This window comes from Barbus barbus, assembly GCF_936440315.1.
Source record: "Barbus barbus genome assembly, chromosome: 3".
In the NCBI taxonomy this organism is placed as follows: Eukaryota; Metazoa; Chordata; class Actinopteri; order Cypriniformes; family Cyprinidae; genus Barbus; species Barbus barbus.
This window is the reverse complement of record NC_136731.1, coordinates 37,666,189-37,685,145: the sequence shown is the minus strand read 5'-3', so window position 1 is coordinate 37,685,145 and position 18,957 is coordinate 37,666,189. Positions and strand designations below refer to the sequence as shown.

Genomic DNA, 18,957 nt, shown 5'->3' with positions numbered 1-18,957 from the left:
GTTCACTCGAGTGTGAAGCTAACATTTGCTGCATTCAATTTAGGCTGCAGCTGGGTCAGAAATCACCCTTGGGCCTCAGAAAGTGACAAAACACCCCACTTATCCTAATTTTCCTTATCAGATATTTCAGTATATGCTTATCTCAAGTTTGGTGCCAACATAGACATCACAGTATTTACAACCTGAGAGGCAAATGTTATCCTGTTTACAGTTACTAATTTAATACAGTTGATTCATTAAGCTGAATTACTTGACATAAATGTGTGTGTTGTTTCATAAAATAAAAATATCATGCTCCCAGAAGGATAAATATACCTCTGAAAACCAGCTCCAGGGAGCAAATATTGCGCTTTAGAAAACTGACACAAGCACTACATGCAACAAAAACATTATCAAATTTGTCATTTTATTATAATCCTTTCAATCGAATAAACTCTTTATATTAAAAAAGAAAAATCTTAAATAAATCCTTCTGTATATACACATATACATGTAAAACTGACTTTATATTGTTTTGCATGTCTTCAAACACGTCAAATGTGTATCGTTCATGAAACCTTAAAAAAATACAAATTTTCTGTCTGTTTTAAGGGATGAGAAGGTCTAAAAAGAAGTCTGACCTCCTCTACAAGTCTTTTACGATCCACAGAAACCATATCATTTTACATTGCATACAGAACATGGTTTCAAAAAAATACAGAACATCAATATTTGAGGGCGTTCAGCACCAGACTTCAATGACATCACCGTCCTCCATGTCCAGGTCAGCTGGAGTCTGATTATATGAGACCCTTGACCCATCAAAGAGAAATTTGGCTTTCCGTCTAGCACTGGCGCTCAAACCAGAGACATGCTGAGACATGATGGACCCTAGAGGAGCATTCTTAAAAAAAAAAAAAAAGAACAATAACAGTTGAGTACTAAATCAATTTCACCGAAACACAAGAACAACATCCAAAAAGATGTACAGTACACACCTTTTGTAGGGAATACTCCTGCACAGATGCTTTCTCTTTGCCTTGCAGTCGCACAGTAATGACATTACTTTTGTCGCTCTCTTCTTGTTTATTCTCTGTTACTACACAATCTGGGAAAGACGGCAGAGATGACAAGGAGTTGCGTGGATTTTGTGTGTCATTTAAAAAAATGTTTCCATGTATCAGAACTCACAACAGGTCTGTCTTTAAAGGTTTATCAGTTAGCATTAAAAATCATTTCCCTGTGGAGAAAATGAATGGAGCTTTTACATCTGTAAGTGCGCTGCGATGCATGCTAATGAATTCAGCTCAAAATCGCTACAGCTTTCTATTACCTATAATGTCAGCTATGCCGAGACCCAGCTCCCTGACGGATGAGTGAATAGGGAGATCGATATCTTTCTTTAACAACAGAATTTGGCTGGGTCGGACATTGAGCTTGTTGGCCAACTGCTCCACAGCTTTACTCAAAGGAGACGTCTGCAATCAAAAGGCACATACATACAAAAAAGTCAAATTTGAAAATGAAAAACATTCATTTCCAGTTTGACTAAACAAAGTAACTCTATTCATATATTTATTTTTTTCAACCAAAACAATACATCGTTTATTGAGCAATACGTCATAAACAAGTGTCTCGATTCCACTTACAGACAGGATTGGGATTTTGTACAACTCCGTTCGACAGCGAAATTTTAGTGAAATTTCTCGCGCAGTGTCTCTGTCCTCAGTATTCTGGGGACGTCGTTTCTTTTTGCTGTCTGAAGAAATTATGATAATGTCATCATCATCGTCATTCACAGGAGACGGAGAGTTTCTGTATTCAACCACAGGCTCCTGAGGCTCAGGCGAGAGACACACCAGAGAGCCAATCGCATCCAATTTCCTGTTGATTTCTCTAGGACAGAGATGAGAGAGAGAATGAGAGAATGTCAGATCTGCTCATCTCTGGCTAGCTGTTCATTTCATTACTTCTAATATAATATCAAATAATTCATTTCCATTTCCTAACATTGTTTGTCATGAGCGCATTAAAACACTAAAAACAGCATGAGAATTTCAACAAAAGAGATCATGAAATGTCTTATCATTTTATGAAATGTCTTATTATATTATTTCACTGACTGTATTTTTGGGTTTGCCCGTCTGCTCCGTTTCACTGGTGGACTACATGGTGGAGGGGGTGGAGAGGGGGAACGGAGGACCTGCCTAGGGAGGTGAGGAAGATGATGGTTTAGATGAAAGAACACAACTTAGGGTAGGCTAATCGATCATCACATGATTAACTGACCTGGCTGTGATTCATTTTAATGTCAAAGAGCTATTTTTGAGTCAAAGTCAGCCTGTGTACTTACTGAGGTTCAGTCTGTTCTGGCTCCTCCTCTGAGCCACTCAGATCAATGCTGATTGGCCATCTCTCTGTGCGAGGTGGGGAAGGAGACCACAGAGGACCACCCTTTTCCTCATCTGATTCAATAAATGAAACCAGTGAGGATGGCGCGGATTAATCCCACTCACAAAAGAATAAATATCGATAAAAAAGATTGATGAGAAACCCTCACTCACAGGAAGCAAAAATTACATAAAGGTCAGATATACATTGTTATCATTTAAAAGTTTGGGGTTGGAAGATTTTCAAATGTTTTGAAAGGATATGCTCATTAAGTGTGCCTTTATTTGATAAAAATACAATAAACAATTTTTTTTTTTTACATCATAAATGTGACCCTGGACCACAAAACCAGTCTTAAGTCGCTGGGGTATATTTGTAGCAATAGCCAAAAATACATTTTATGGATAAAAATGATACATTTTTATTTTATACCAAAAATAATTAGGATATTAAGCAAAGATCATGTTCTATGAAGATATTTTGTAAATTTCCAACTATAAATATATCAAAACTTCATTTTTGATTACTAATATGCATTGCTAAGAACTTCATTTGGACAACTTTAAAGGTGATTTTCTCAAAATTTAGATTTTTTTTTTTTGCACCCTCAGATTCCAGATTTTCAAATAGTTGTATCTCAACCAAATATTGTCCGATCCTAGCAAACCATACATCAATGGAAAGCTTATTTATTCAGCGTTCAGATGTATGAGTCTAAATTTTGAAAAATTGCTCCAGGGTCACAAATGTCTTTATGGTTACTTTTTATTTATTTAATGCATCCATTCTGAATAAAAATATAAATTTCTGAAATAAAATGTTAGCATATAAAAAAAGTTATATCATACCTGTGAGAGTGGCGTGTTTGAAGGTTATTGGGTTCAGATTCAAGGAGCTGTTAACCTAAAACACAATAATGCAACATATGAATCATCTTTTAGCATATGTTTGCACCTTGCAACACATCTATCCCCACGCATTTAGATTACAGATATATTATCACACATGTGGGAAAGGTCACGAAGTATATTCTTTTCAGTCAGGAAGGTCTTTGAAGTCAAGCAGGCGAGATCTACTCACCTTGTTGGAGTAAACAGGTACTGTTGTGATGGAGGAAGCGTCGAGGATGCGTCGGCGTTTGGGGGGTTGTTTTGGAGGGTCTGATACAGTTACACCCCCCTCACAGTCTGCTACCTGAAATAAGGAAAAAGGCAACAAATTCATGGATTTAAACTGACAATATATTTCTAAAATACATTTAGGTAATATTTAGCTGTCTAGCTTGTCAATCGCAACTTACGCAGAAGTTGCAAATTAGTTTTTACTTACGGATAGATCACAACAGAAATCGAAACGACTAATACCAGGATTAAACGACTATTGACTCCAATTGAGACGGAGTAAAATGACTGTTATTGTTTTGTTTGTCGATCAATGTAAACATATGCACAATCGTAACGTTGTTCAATTTTAAACTGGCGCTCTGTGAGTTACCGCAAACTTGGGGGTAACGTTAACGTAATGTTATAACTTGCACTTTTACTAGCAAAAGCACGTTTTCTGTTGTTGTTGTTCGTTAATCGACGACAACTGATTAGCCCGCGTGCTATATTGCACAATAGGGCAATTATAGATAACGTAATAGATATTCAGGATTGTTTTCTGACGATAGCTACTCAAACGTCGTGTCCATGTAAAATGTGCAGAATTAGAGTAGTTAGCAATAACTCTTTAAAGTTAACGCTGTGTAACTGTTATAAACGAGATCTCACCATTTCAGCCATGTTTCGTTTCCGCGCGCGCACTCGGTGAGGGCGTGACGTCACATAACAAAGGCTCGCTCACGGAGTACTTTATTATTCCTCCATTGTTAAATTTGTTTTGTTTTGACTTTTATATTTCTTCAATGAGACTGTTAAAAAAAAAAAAAAAAAAATTAATTGTTTAAAATACCCTGATGCACTCTTCAATTCCCCGGTACTTTGTAATATCCTTATTCGTTCAAATCGAATGTGAGCTATGCCTTTTTATTTATTTATTTATTGTTTTTCTCTTGTTTATAATTTTTATTGATATTATTTGAAAGTTACTTTTTTCTGCAATTAAAAACGTTATATTATTCCATTGATTCTTATGAGGTGAAGGCTAATATCATTTATAACTATTTTAAACAGAAATTACTAATAACAGCTTCAATTTATAATACAATACTAGAAAAAGGTCTACAGGTGCATCTAAAAAAAATTGAATATCGTTTTTAGTAACTTATTTTAAAAAGTGAAACTTTAATATATTTTAGATTCATTACATGTAAAATATTTCAAAAGTTTTTGTTGTTTTAATCAGAGGCGGACTAAGTACACAACTCCATTACTTGAGTGAAAGTACAGATACTGCTGGTCAAATATTACTCCATTACAACAAGTAAAAGTTATAAAGACAGATTTTTACTTAAGTAAAAGTACAGAAGTACTTGCTTTTTCAGAAGTACAGAAATTGCTTTTAAAAGTACTTAAGTACCAAAAGTAAATTTCCCTTTTTATGTCAATGCACTGTTTTATTATTGTTGTACGTAATACTTGCAATACCTCTGAAGCAACTTACAATACATTACACCTACTACACTGACTAGCTTGTAGTATCCTTGGAATAAAGAGCTTTTAGAATGTTAAAAACCTATGGGGGAAAAAAATATTTAACACCCCTTCCCACCACCTCAAAAGCAGGATGGTGGTGATCTCACACAGCTCTGGCAGTGTGTGCACACATCTATGTGCAGCCATTCATCCACATTTGAACAGAGTGGACAGTGAAATTGCTGTAAATACAGAGTGATAAGGAAGATAATTTTTTTTAACCTGCTTTAAAACCCAGCAACACAACTGTAGCTGTATAACTTTACAACAGCAACACTGCTTTAACAAAAAAAAAGCAAAACAGCAAGACTTATTTGACATCAAAACATCAAAATTTTAAAAATGCTGTCTATTCGCTCTCGCAGTACTTTGATGTCACACACAGAACGGTCTGTGTAGTGCTGCTTCAAGTCCAACACCTACTAAACAGTTCTTCTGTGGCTTTATAGGTAATATTTTCACGTATACAAATGAGCAAAATCAGACAATATTGTGTCTAATGTTTACCACAATATTAACTTCTTATTGAATTGTTGTAAATAAATATCACATTTGAAACTGGTCAGTGTTCAAAAAATGCTGGGAAATCACTACAAGAGCGATTACTGATAAACTGTCTCAAAAAAAAAAGAAAGTCACATTTTGGAGAAGAAACAAATCATAGTAGTTGCTACATAGTAACGACTTTCTACTTCGAGGACCTTGATAGAAATGTAGTGGAGTGAAAAGTACAATATTTGTCTTTCAAATGTAGTGAAGTTAAAGTCAGAAGTTTCCAGAAATTGAAGTAAAGTACAGATACTCAAAAAGTGTACTTAAGTATAATTCTCAAGTAAATGTACTTAGTTACTGTCCGCCTCTGGTTTTAATTTTGATGATTAGAGCTTACAGCTCATGATAGTCAAAAATCCAGTATTTCAAAATATTCTCTTGTTCTTTGAAACCACAATAATGGGGAAGACTGCCGACTTGGCAATGATCCAGACGACGATCACTGACACCCTCCACAAAGAGCGTAAGTCACAGAGGGTCATTACTGAAAGGGGTGGCTGTTCACAGAGTGCTGTATCAAAGCATATTAAATGCAAAGTTGACTGGGTAGGAAAAGGTGCACAAGCAACAGGGATGACTGCAAGCTTGAGAATACTTTCAAGCAAAGCCAATTCAGACACTTCGGAGAGTTTCACAAGGAGTGGATTGAAGCTGCATCAAGAGTCACCACGCTCAGACGTCTTGAGGAAAAGGGCTACCAAGCCACTTCTGAAACAGAAACAACGTCAGAAGCATCTTACCTGGGCTAAAGAGAAAAATAACTGGACTGTTGCTCAGTGGTCCTCTTTTCAAATAAAAGCAAATTTTGCATTCGTCTGGAATGTGGAGGAAGACTGGTGTAAGGGAATTTACAGTTAACACCCAAGGACCAGGTATGATGAATCAAGACCAGGAATCAGAGATGCTATCAATTGAAGAAAAATTTACTGAAGAAAATAGTTTGCTTCAACACTCTCGATGGAGTTCGTAGGCCGCTCTGCATACATGTTCTGGCAATGCATAGGTAAAACGGATTCTGAATGGTCAGACTATAGAAAAACAAGCAAAATCTTAACAGATGTACATAAAGTTAATAAAACATATCTCCAAAGGTTGTTTAGATAACAAGTGATTGAAGGTCACATGCAATGTTCTTCTCCTAAGATGTATATTTGCCACCCGGACACCAGGGTGATGGAAGATACCCATATGGTCTTTACTCATGGGTGCTCTTTGTGAATGTCCCTGAAAACTGGTAGCAACTGGTCCTGCACAGACAGATAACAGCTCACATAGATAGAGAAACACTGATCTTTGTCAAGGTCAGGTAGCTACTTTATTTCTCTTATCAGTTACTCTTCCCAAAATACAGTCAGCGAGTCTCTCTCTTGAGAGAGAAAGGGAGAGAAGACTCAGACCATATTTAGCTCATTCTTTTACATATAGACATATAAAACAACCTAAATGTTCGGGTACATGTTGGTCACATAGGCAAGAGGCCCCAATGACCTCTATGGCTGAGGCAGTCAGTGACCTGTTGGACCTGAGAAGAGAAAGCAGAAGTTCACATATGGAGAGGCCCGCTTCTTCACATCAAAGGGACACAGACACATTCCAACAGCAGTATGCATACATTTCTTTGTTTACTACTAATACATGGTAACTAATAACTTTATTCAATCAACTACAATCTATGAGGTTAAATACTGATTCATAACTTGATTAATAATCACACAAGAAATTTTATAATTAATATTATTATGAAGGCCATTGTAGATCGGCATCCACTCCTTCACTGGAGAGGCACAGAACCCAAGCTGCTTGAAGTCCAGTGTGCAGTTTCCACAGTCAGTGATGATTTGGGGTGTCGTGACGTCTGCTGGTGTTGGTCCATTGTGTTTTATCAAGTCCAGAGTCAATGCAGCCGTCTACCAGGAGATTTTGGAGCACTTTATTCTTCCATCTGCTGACAAGCTTTATGGAGATTCTGATTTCCTTTTCCAGCAGGACTTTAGCACCTGTCCACACTGCCAAAATCACTTCCAAGTGCTTTGCTGACCATGATATTACTGATTGGCCAGCATGCCTGACCTGAACCCCATATGGAATCTATGGGATATTTTCAAGAGAAAGATGAGAAACAGTCAATCAAACATTGGCTCAATAGTGCCTCAGCAGAGCCACAGGCTGATTGCTTCAATGCCATTCCTCACTGATGCTGTAATCTGTGCTAAAGGAGTCCCGACCAACTATTGAGTGCATAAATGCACTTATAATAACTTTAAAGAACTTGAACTTTTCTGTTTTGCAAATCCTTTTTTTTTTTTTTTTTTTTATCTTAGGAAATATTCTAATATTTTGAGAAACTGGGTTTCATGAGCTGTAAGCTCTAATCATCAAAATTAAAACAAAAAAACTTTTGAAATGTTTTACTTTACATGTAATAAATCTGGACTATATGAAAGTTTCACTTTTTGAAATAAGTTACAAAAAAATTAACTTTTTCACCATATTCTAACAAGATTTAATTTATCTCAAGATCAAGGATGGAATTAAATATTCAAGATGAATATAAAAAGAACTTAAAAGAATCTGCCATTAAAAAATAAAATAAAATTATTGACCACTGTTAGGTGAATGTGTATTTCTGAGTAACTGTGGTGGTTACAAGCCCTTTACAAGATCCATTTTTAACATTTAAAACATGTACTATTTGGCCTTTACAAAATACCAACAATAGATTTGACATTTGTGTACCTTTAATTCACATATAAAGGGTTTATTACTTTAGCCCAATTCACTTACAGTTGGTCTCCTTGCATTCAGACTCACAAAAACATCATACAAAAGATGCAGTATAAAATATACCAATACTATGTACATGGTAACAGAAAATAGGGGAAAAAAGCACATAAAAACACAATCGATGCTCAATATCCTGTTTTCAATCACAACAATCATGCAGAATCTTTTTGCAAATAATGTCTCATATTGTATTTTTATGTCACTTCTTTTTGTTCTCTTTGCAGGCCACTACATATCGCTGAGCGACGTTGAGAGGTGGAGAATAGCCATCAGCATAAGATGTATCCTCAAACAGAACCGAGTAGTCATCCTGGGGCTGGAAAAGACATAAGATGCATCAAATTATAGGTAAATTATTCTTCTATTCATATATACCTGGTCTAGTGATGCAACAAAACCTATAATAAAAAATATTCTAACAATGGGTTTCGAGGGCTTTAGCACTGCTACAAACCTCCCTGTAGCATCAATAAGAGCGATGAATCACTTCAATCAGTGTTTTAACTCATTCTTGTTGGGCTCACCCGATGTGGCGGTGTGTGGATCAGAGCTCTGTAAAAGCACGTGGTCTGTGGATAGAGGGCCAGCACCAGCTGATCCTTACTGAACAGGGCCTCTGGGTCGGTCTCTGGGTTTGCTTTCCACTGTGGAAGAGGAATTATTCTTCTCCGACTCAACGTGTGTCTCCTGAATAAGTGAGAAAATGAGAGCATTTGAGTAAAGCACTCCTGGAATTACACTACTGTTCAAAGGTTTGGAGTTAATAAGTAAAATAGTAACATTGTGAAATATTATTACAATAACTGTAATATGTTTATTATTCCTGCGATGGTCATTACTCCAGTCATGTCACATGATCCTTCAGAAATCATTCTAATATGCTCAAGAAACATTTCTTATTATTATCAATGTTGAAAATAGTTATGCTGCTCAATGTTTTTTGTGGTAACAGAGATATTTTTTTCCAGGAACTTTGATGAGTACAAAAATCATAAGATCTACATTTACTTGAAGTATAAATATTTTGCAACATTATAAAAGGCAATGTATAAATGTCACAATTTAATGCATCCTTGTTAAATTACTTTACTTACTACAATTCATATGAGGGTGAAAATCACGAATAATGGATCTGTACTTACTCTTTACCCTCTTCATCAATGTCATCCACTTCATACCTGATAAACAAATATCGTCACAATGTTATATTTTACACAATGGGGTTTAAAAGCTAAAACTAAGTAAATAAATAGCTCCATTGCTGAGCTCAAATGTAGATGATTACTTGTTGGTGGAGTGATTGTAGCTGACAACTTCCGCAAGAATCCACTGCTCATCACCATCCACGGCCTTCACGCGCGCCGCCACCTTGTCACCCTGTTTAGCCACATAGTCACTGCTTGCTGGTATAGCTCCACACAGTGGTGGTGGACTGAGGGAGTAAGACAGGTATGAATTAGTGAAATGTAACAATTTTGACTCATTATTCACCGACTAAATAAGCATTTCTAAAATGAAGAAAGTATAATGTAGGAGACTCTGAATACCTCTCCCCAGGTTTGCCGATCCAGAGAGGAAGTGTCATGGCTGACTGTTGTAACAGGGTCATCAGGACCCCTCTGCGCATGGTCTTTCTGGGTGGGTCGGTGTCACTGTACACTCCTGCCATCCTGGCAGCTGCAGAAAGGGAAGGGTTTGATTAGCTTCCACATTTGTCCAAATACATGCAGATGAACATGTTTACAAACTAATATCCAAGACTTACCAATCCGTCTCTCCTCCAAAAGAGATTTAATTTCTGCAATCTTGTCAAGCGCCCGGCGAAGTATACTGTGGGAGGGATGCATATAAATCTGATCAATTAACACTTGTGTACCACGATCTGATGGTAGACATTTATGGAATTGCAATAAATTAACTTTTACTTGCTAAAAGTTTTGATCTTTTTTGATAATTTAGAAATTTGTACATCAAGTATGATGCCATAGGCTTTATAGGATTAATAATATTCATATATATACATCTGGGAGCCTTGGGCAAAAATTCCACAAGATGGGGCTATACAACCACAAGATGTTCAAGATCTTCCATTTTTTTGCAAAAAGAAAACAAAAGTCAACAATGAAAAGAATAATGTGAAGAACAGATCATTTAGTGAATCATCTTTTATAAGAAGTAGATTTTAAACTGAAGCTGCATCCTGATGTAAGGAGGTGCAAAGGGAAGCCAAAATGCATCAGCTTACCCACATTCAGCCTCAGCATCAGCTTTAGCTGTGGTGTAAAGACCCCTCAGTTTTGTCCGATAATATGGAGAAGCTGAGCAAGATATAAGCAGATTTAATGTGGAACAGAAATATCTGACAAGAAATTAAATTCAGAAATACAAGAGAGATCTAGTTTGATGATATTGAACATTACTTAATCTCTTTATGCAATTATTACAATTACTACCTTAATATTAATGTGACTTTTTCTCATTGTAAACAATGCAATAGGAATCCACGTCTTACTCTTATTTTCTGTTTGCATCCTTTCATGTGTTTTCTGGATGTTCAGAAGGTTGTGTTCACTTCTTGATCGCTCTTCCTGTGCATTTAAGAGAGATTAGGGTATAAACACTGGATGGGGGTAAAGTGTACAAAAAGGAGGTCTTTCCCACACTACAGTGATCATGCATGGGTCAACAGAGTAGTGCTCACCTGAGTTTGCTTTATGAGCTGATGCAACTCATTCAGCAACTCTGCGATTTTGGTGTCTGCTGACACTAAAGCCATTGTACCTGCAAGAAAGGAAAAAACGATACTTCGGTTAGCTTTAACCAGAACGATTAAGACTGGAATTAAAATGTACATGTAAAATAACCCTCATGAAGACATATAAATACTCCAAAAATAAAATTAAACGGCACCACTAACATTGCACAAAACTAAAGTAATAGTGCCATAATGCAATAGTTCTAATAATAATGCATTTAGGTTTAGGTGTTATTTATGTAGCTCAAATCCACATTGACTGGATGGAGCTCAGATCACACCCTCCGCGCGCGACACAGATAAGCGAGAAAAGCATGAATCTCACCCTCAAACACACAGTTCAGCGATGCTCTCCAGATGCACCTTATGCATTAGTGCACGAACTAAATATTTATTTATTACAGTTTCGCTTTCCTTAACCAATTTTAGGATTTGTTTTCCCTTTGCATTGATTGGCTAGCTTTCGAGCTAGGCCTCGTACGGACACATTGAAGGGACAAACTTCATGGCATGTTTTCAAAACGCATTATTTAGAATTAACTGTTGGGGACTTTATCAGTCTTTTAGAGAGATAAATCACTAACACCAATGATTTAAATGATGCACCTCTTTCTAAAACACATCATGCTTTTATATTATGATATATTGCCACTATATGACATTTAGGACACATTATATAATCAAAAGACAATGATAGATGCAATGTGGCCCAAAATCACAACACGAGTTATCTTTAGCATTATCGTCACTATCACCACACTAACCTACATATTTGTATTAAGAGTTATGTTTAGGTGCATACATTTCTGTTATTGATTGGGTTGTTTTTAGAGTTGTTCTTGATTTACAAATATTGTTTTCATAGGCTATTAAAATGTCTTTTTTAAACATTTGATGTTTACTATTGTATTATGTCACTTTCATTTATTTATTGCTATTGAGCATTTTTGATTCATTTTTGTTTGGAAAAAGGCCCCATCTTAACAGTGTTTATTTCAAGAACCATTTATGTGTGAATTGGTTAAAATACTTGCTTAGCTGGTGCTATTTATGTTTTAATACCCAAACCAAATTTGACAAAGCTCTACAATGATATAGTGAAAGCAAAAGGCCCCAAGTTTAAATGCATGGCACATAAAGAGACCATATGGGTGGAAAAGTAACGATGAAATAAAAGAGACAGTAGGTCATTGAGACAGTAATAAGCCCTCATATATCTGACCAGAACTCTACTGTGTCCAGAGGCTGTGAACGATGAGATAATATGGAGTTAATTTTCAACAGAGACACTAATGAGGCCATTGTGACAAACAAAACAGACAGACGCCGATAGGCTGTGGTTTATCTAGCAAAGAAATCCTGATCTGGGCTAGAAGGATGGTGAAAAGCAGAGTTTTGTTATGTTTTCATAGCTGAATGCATATTGGCTCACCCAATAACTTTGTAAATATTTACTGTACAGAACACCTCACTCTCACATGATATCAGTTTGAAAGCCAAGGCAAACAGTCAAGGCTGAAGAGGGAAAGGAAAAGAGAAGAATTTGTACCAAAACAGAGCACAAAATTAAAGAGATCAGGAGAAGAATGGTTTTGTTTTATTTGAGAAAACATAGAATCAACTCAGATTAAGAATTGGAGCACTATAGTTAGAGAGCTACAGAAAGAGAGAGAGAGAGAGAGAGAGAGAGAGAGAGAGAGAAAGAGAGAGAGAGAGAAAACACTGTAGTACAGTGTGTTCTACTCATGTGCTACCTCGGGATTGTTTATGGCTCTGGAAGAAGAAAAATTCTGTACTCTCTAACCTCTCTCATTTCTCACGTAGCTCATGCGCTCATGTACAGTGGGGGAAAAAAATATTTGATCCCCTGCTGATTTTGTACGTTTGCCCACTGACAAAGAAATGATCAGTCTATAAATTTAATGGTAGGTTTGAACAGTGAGAGATAGAATAACAACAACAACAAAAAAGTTATAAATTGATTTGCATTTTAATGAGTCAAATAAGTATTTGATCCCCTATCAATCAGCAAGATTTCTGGCTCCCAGGTGTCTTTTATACAGGTAAGGAGCTGAGATTAGGAGCACTCTCTTAAAGGGAGTTACCTGTATGAAAGACTCCTGCCCACAGAAGCAATCAATCAATCAGATTCCAAACTCTCCACCAGGGCCAAGACCAAAGAGCTGTCCAAGGATGTCAGACACAAGATTGTAGACCTACACAAGGCTGGAAAGAGCTACAAGACCATTGCCAAGTAGCTTGGTGAGAAGGTGACAACAGTTGGTGCGATTATTCGCAAATGGAAGAAACACAAAATAACTGTCAGTCTCCCTCGGTCTGAGGCTCCATGCAAGATCTCACCTCATGGAGTTTCATTGATCATGAGAACGGTGAGGAATCAGCCCAGAACTACACGGGAGGATATTGTCAAAGATCTCAAGGCAGCTGGGACCATAGTCACCAAGAAAACAGTTGATAACACACTACGCCGTGAAGGACTGAAATCCCCCACTGCACACAAGACTACGTCGTGGAATATTTGAGTGCAGTAGAAAAACTGAATCTCTTGTGCTCTTACTCTGTCATTACAACAGCACAGAACCACAGCAGTCTTACTGTAAACTACATCACCCAAAAATATCCACAGCAGTCATCATACAGACCTCTGCCAAATTCCATTGTAATGAGTAGAGAACTTTATGACCATATGTGCTTGTACAATGGAGTGCAAAATAAGAGCATGCAGAGAAAAAAAGTAAAACAATAAATACATTACACAGATAAACTTCTTAATAATAGACAAGCAAGATTATAAACATATACCATATAGTAAAAAAAAGGTGAAGGATTTGAAACAATTTTCACGCAGAAATGGCTAACAATTTGTAATGATTACAAAGAAACAATAAATGAATAAATAATAAACAGCAAATAACACACTGAATTAAACATTTTGAATAAGAAAAACTAAAATAGTCAGTCCTGCGAAATATAAGGGTGAATTTGGGTAAACTGCTTTTTAAGACTGCGTTGTTTTACATTTATTGATAAATATTATTACAATCTAAAATAACTGTTTTTGAATTTTAATGTATTTATAAATGTAATCTACTCCTAAACAGAATTTCCATCAGCCATTATTCATGATTCTTTGATGAATAGAACATTTAAACGTATTAATTCTTTTTGAATGGCTTTCAATGGGAAAAGATGCTTTTTGCCTTCAGAATCTTGTATATGGTATCAGCAGGGACTAACAGGGCCATGCTAACTAGCAGAAAATCTTTAACATGTCCTATAAAAATGTTATTTAGTCTATGAACTGCAATAGGGTGGAAGCTGTCGTCTGCTAGTCTTTGCTTTGATGGTGCAATAATGACTGCCCGTCGGCAAGGAACAAAACAGCTTGTGGCCGGACTGCAGTGAATCTTGAATGATGGATTGGGCCTCGCTTTGCCAGTGGAGGATGTGGATTTTGCCAGTTGTGGCAGATTGCATCGTATGATCCTCTATGCTGATGACAGTAGCACTGTAGTGCATTTTGTCATGCTTGGTTTCACACACATTCGATGAGTCTTTACAGCTATTAGGCACGCAAGCAGCACTGACACACAGAATAAACTGAATTAGAATAGATAAGACATTGTGAATGTAGCTAAACTCACACTACAATAAAATCAAAGCATTTCTTCTGCTGGTTTTCCCAGCAGGTGCAATTCAAAGACAATCTCAATAGTCAGTCAAATTATATAATACAGTACCCTGTTTTGACAAACTAATCGTCTGGAGTAGATCTCCAACAGTGTATAAGCAAACCTCTTAGTCTGAAAATAGACAGTTGCACAAAAGGCTATTGAAATGAGTCTCACACTCCTTAAAGACAATATGTGACTCTGGACCACAAAACCTTAAGTGGCTGGGGTATATTTGTAATAGCCAAAAATACATTGTGTTGGTCAAAATTATAGATTTTTCTTTTATACCAAAAATCATTAGGATATTGAGTAAAGATCATATTCCATGAAGATATTTTGTAAATACATCAAAACTTAATTTTTGATTAGTAATAGGCATTGCTAAGAACTTCATTTGGACAACTTTAAAGGCGATTTTCTCAATATTTATGCACCCTCAGATTCCAGATTTTCAAATAGTTGTATCTCGGCCAAATATTGTCCGATCCTAGCAAACCATACATCAAAAGCTTATTTATTCAGCTTTCAGCTGATGCATAAATCTCAGTTTTAAAAAAAAATCACCCTTATGACTGGTTTTGTTGTCCAGGGTCACATATTTTCTTTAAAATAGAGGAGGTTAGTGGGTCACAGTCCACAGAGGGACGTGAGAAGTCTCAAGGCTTGGTCAGGTGTAAATAAAAGAGGGAGACAAACATTAACTAAATGAATCTAATCTAATCTTTCCAACCTTTATCATATATAAGTAAACACACTCAGACTGAGGGTGAAAGAGAGTTAGCTAACGAAAACAGAAATATTAGACAAACTGAAATGTTTAAAACGTGTTGTTTTGTCTTCCTGAAATGAAAAAAGAACAGCATGAACACAGTCAGGCCTAAGTTTGGAGATCCATATCAAGTGAAAATATGAAAAAAGTGTTAGCCAAAACAAAAACAATGTCATCTGCTCTGAAGGACATCCTGTCTGGCAGTAGGTGAGGTCTGCTGATAAAACATTAACTCACGCATCTGATGCAACTTTGCTTCTGGTGGTTTTGACCCATCCCAAGGCGGAGCTACGTCTTTAAAAGCAGGCAACTTGCAGGCTCGTAAACAACGCTGAACCGAGGACAAGAAGACTTATAGAAACTCATCTTTAACTGAACATTGCATATTTTTGCACAACTTCTGCTCGTGTTTATCCGCTGTTGCTCCAGAAGTTTCGCCAATCGCTGATAAAATGAGCAACCACGTTGAGGTGAAAAACATTGAGCCGACCACTTTTGAGGACCGCTACTACGATGAATATGAATATTATAACTTAACAGACCGTTATACCGGTAAGTTTTAAAACTCTTTATTATTAGGCTACTCTAATTTAAAAAGTAAAGTATTTCTGAGATTTGTGTAACTAGAGTGTTGCCATGACGGCTTTTTTTTGTGGATTTGGCAACACTAATTACTTTTTAAAGAGCTTTCGTGCATTATCGACTTTCTCCATAATGTGTAGTTCGCCTACTGACTAGTTTTCTTTTGTCTGTGTTGACTACAGAGTGCGCTAGTCGCAAGGGCAGGACGAAGAAGGAGGCGAGCTGTAACACGAACAAACACAGCCCTGCGGGACACGAGCGCAAAATAGTGGAGAAGCTCCAGAATGCTGAGAAGAAGTCCAAAGAGTGACACAGAAGAGGTGTGTGAAACACCCTATCTTTCCAGATTAACAACTGAGAGGAAAACATGTTAATTCAACAGTCACGTTTGTCTTGTAGATTGAATCGGACGGCTATTCCTGGCAAGCGACCACAGAAACGGGAAACGGGCGCTGAGCTGCAGCGGGATCCGCCTCTGAGCGGGACAGTGCCTCGTGAAGCGCAGGGTTTTGTCAGAGACACACCGCTCTTGTTTATGAGATGGGCCCTGCAGAACGAGCACCTGTTCAGAGGAACCGATAGGCTTGTGATGTTGAATGCACGTTTTAAACGATAGCTTTGACCACGTTTGGTGTTTTGGCACTACATTTTAAACGTTCTTTTAATAAAGACCACTTTTTTTCATCAGAATTTGAGCTGAGTTCTTTGACACCCTCCTCTGACCTTTTACTTTAAATGAGTTTTTTAAATAACAGATACACTCAGGGCTGGACTGGGACAAAAAAATCGGCCCTGGCATTTTGGCTCAGACCGACCCACTACATACGATCAAAATACTACCCATCTTTGCACACTCTTGAATATGTATACTAGCTCCTATTCCATAAAAGCACTAAAGCCATATAATAATAGGTAGGAAAGAGTGAGAGTTGACACATTAAAAACTTCTAAAAAGTGTAATTTATTAATATAATAAAACTATAATCCACACTGATGAATCCTAAAACTATAGGCCTATATAGTATTGACATCCTGTGTGTTTGAGGGAGAAAGGGAAGAGACATGATAAATTGTTGATCAGATGATCACTGTTTCCCATAGTATAGCATTAAATAAACCGTAAACTTAGTAAAATTTGTTAACTCCTTGGATGAACCTTTAAAAGCATAAGAAGGCATTCTGTGTGTGTGTAATGTGAAATTAAAACCGCTAGTAGGTGACAGCAAAGACTTTGGTGATAGAAAGTGATCATTAATGACTGATTCATTCAGTAAAAGTATACATTTTAATTAGGAAATGTAGTGGAGTAAAAGTTGGCTGAAATATAAAAACTCAAGTAGGCTACAGATACTCCCAAAAAATACTTAAGTACTGTAACAAAGTATTATTACTTCTTTACAATACATGGGGAAGTTGTGGCCGAGCACGAATTCCGAGTATGTCACTTCACTTCACTACACCTGTGAGTGTGTGTGTGTGAGTGTGAGAGAGAGAGCCCGAAAGGAGAGTTGTTTAAAGATGTGATTGGGTCAGTCCAATGTCAATTAAGAAAATAACCAATGGGCTGCTGATTAAATGTCTCATGGGCCGGTCTGTCTGGGGGGAAAAAAATCCTAAACCGACTTTTTTTGACAAATACATTCATTAAACAGCCGCAAAGAACACAGCACCATCAACTATTTAGGCAGAAAAACTATAGGCTGCTAAGAGTTTTATGGGCCGATCAGACAAACATGATATGAGAAGATGTATACCGGCCCAAAAAGTACGTCGGCCCAGCGGGAAAATGCCCGGTCTGCCAGATGGCCAGTCCACCCCTGGATACACTTTTAATAATAATTAAAAAAATTACATTAACTGAACCGCATTTATCAAATTAGAAAAATAGTTTATTTAGAAAATGTAATACTTGTATAGATAGTTTTTGTGGCATGCTGTGGGATTTAAACAATTACACATTTAACTAAATCGACTTATTTTCTGACTGATGCACAATAATGTAAGTGTGACTCCACATTTTGGGTGGCAGATTTAGAAAATGTTTGGATTATAATCTCCCATACCTCCTAAGGAATTTGGTGCATCAAAGTGTATTTCAAAGCGGTATGAAGTGCTCCAAATGACCCAGTATACTGCCAAATCTATTTGTGACCCTGGACCACAAAACCAGTCATAAGGGTAAATTTGAGATTTATAAATCATCTAAAAGCTCAATGAATAAATGATTATGATTTGTTAGGATCGGACAATATTTGGCCGAGATACAACTATTACAAAATCTGGAATCTGAGGGTGCAAAAAGTCAAAATATTGAGAAAATCGCCTTTAAAGTTGTCCAAATGAAGTTCTTAGCAATGCATATCACATATCAAAAATTAAGTTTTCATATATTTACAGAAGGAAATTTACAAAATATCTTTATGGAACATGATTTTGACTTAATATCCTAATGAGTTTTGGCATAAAAGAAAAATCTATAATTTTGACCCATATTGTTGGCTATTTGCTACAAATATACCCATTCTACATAAGACTGGTTTTGTGGTCCAGGCCAGGGTAACATTTAGTCTGTCATGTGTTTGACAAAGTCACAATGTAGCTGTATACGATCTGTCAAAGCAACATAAAATCCTCACAGAGCAATATCTCATTTCGAGATAGAAAGAGGGCAGTAGTGAAACAGTAAAGAGATGTGGAGCTGAATGAGACTTGGAAATGAATTTTGCACAGAGGATTACCCAGAAGCACCATGTATCTCATTTAAGACCGTTTTGAAAAGCATGTGCTCTATAGGGAGCATTTCAAAGCAAATAT

At 36.8% G+C, this 18,957-nt stretch overlaps 3 protein-coding genes across 6 annotated transcripts; 1 reads left to right on the top strand and 2 right to left on the bottom strand.

Annotated features, from left to right (window-relative positions):
- Positions 1–377: 377 nt before the first annotated feature.
- Positions 378–4,192, bottom strand: LOC306847093 (NFATC2-interacting protein-like). 2 transcript variants are annotated; one of them, XM_079380864.1, is made up of 9 exons: positions 4,143–4,192; positions 3,451–3,564; positions 3,219–3,273; positions 2,333–2,444; positions 2,103–2,186; positions 1,629–1,875; positions 1,313–1,457; positions 978–1,087; positions 378–883 (listed from the first exon to the last, which is right to left on the bottom strand). In XM_079380864.1, the coding sequence occupies exons 1-9, from the start codon at positions 4,152–4,154 to the stop codon at positions 722–724; spliced, it is 1,041 nt and encodes a 346-aa protein (XP_079236990.1). In that variant the 5' UTR covers positions 4,155–4,192; the 3' UTR covers positions 378–721. The 2 variants fall into 2 exon arrangements, with proteins under 2 accessions (XP_079236990.1, XP_079236991.1); XM_079380865.1 differs by having other exon boundaries at positions 386–883; positions 1,629–1,863; positions 4,143–4,184.
- A 3,976-nt stretch (positions 4,193–8,168) lies between these two features.
- LOC306845310 (SAGA-associated factor 29) lies at positions 8,169–11,587 on the bottom strand. 3 transcript variants are annotated; one of them, XM_079378009.1, is made up of 10 exons: positions 11,423–11,587; positions 11,044–11,123; positions 10,855–10,930; positions 10,588–10,660; positions 10,108–10,172; positions 9,890–10,019; positions 9,628–9,774; positions 9,485–9,520; positions 8,867–9,029; positions 8,169–8,658 (listed from the first exon to the last, which is right to left on the bottom strand). In XM_079378009.1, exons 2-10 carry the CDS (start codon positions 11,116–11,118, stop codon positions 8,542–8,544), a joined length of 882 nt encoding a protein of 293 aa, XP_079234135.1. In that variant the 5' UTR covers positions 11,119–11,123; positions 11,423–11,587; the 3' UTR covers positions 8,169–8,541. The 3 variants fall into 3 exon arrangements, with proteins under 3 accessions (XP_079234135.1, XP_079234137.1, XP_079234136.1); XM_079378011.1 differs by lacking the exon at positions 11,423–11,587 and adding an exon at positions 11,260–11,398 and having other exon boundaries at positions 8,281–8,658; XM_079378010.1 differs by lacking the exon at positions 11,423–11,587 and having other exon boundaries at positions 8,281–8,658; positions 11,044–11,411.
- A 4,248-nt stretch (positions 11,588–15,835) lies between these two features.
- LOC306845915 (nuclear protein 1-like) lies at positions 15,836–16,833 on the top strand. The gene is made up of 3 exons (XM_079378930.1): positions 15,836–16,113; positions 16,326–16,463; positions 16,543–16,833. Exons 1-2 carry the CDS (start codon positions 16,014–16,016, stop codon positions 16,451–16,453), a joined length of 228 nt encoding a protein of 75 aa, XP_079235056.1. The 5' UTR covers positions 15,836–16,013; the 3' UTR covers positions 16,454–16,463; positions 16,543–16,833.
- Positions 16,834–18,957: the final 2,124 nt, after the last annotated feature.

Excerpts from the sequence above, each read along its gene's own strand:
- LOC306847093 (XM_079380864.1), bottom strand. Across the intron at positions 1,876-2,102 it reads CGGGCAAACCCAAAAATACA|AGAAATCAACAGGAAATTGG; the intron begins GTCAGTGAAATA and ends TCTCTGTCCTAG. Across the intron at positions 1,088-1,312 it reads CGGCATAGCTGACATTATAG|ATTGTGTAGTAACAGAGAAT; the intron begins GTAATAGAAAGC and ends CGTCTTTCCCAG.
- LOC306845310 (XM_079378010.1), bottom strand. The coding sequence starts at position 11,196 with ATGTACATTTTAATTCCAGTCTTAATCGTTCTGGTTAAAGCTAACCGA. Across the intron at positions 10,020-10,107 it reads TTTGGAGGAGAGACGGATTG|CTGCCAGGATGGCAGGAGTG; the intron begins GTAAGTCTTGGA and ends CCCTTTCTGCAG. Across the intron at positions 9,030-9,484 it reads ATTGATGAAGAGGGTAAAGA|GAGACACACGTTGAGTCGGA; the intron begins GTAAGTACAGAT and ends TCACTTATTCAG.
- LOC306845915 (XM_079378930.1), top strand. The coding sequence starts at position 16,014 with ATGAGCAACCACGTTGAGGTGAAAAACATTGAGCCGACCACTTTTGAG. Across the intron at positions 16,114-16,325 it reads CTTAACAGACCGTTATACCG|AGTGCGCTAGTCGCAAGGGC; the intron begins GTAAGTTTTAAA and ends TGTTGACTACAG.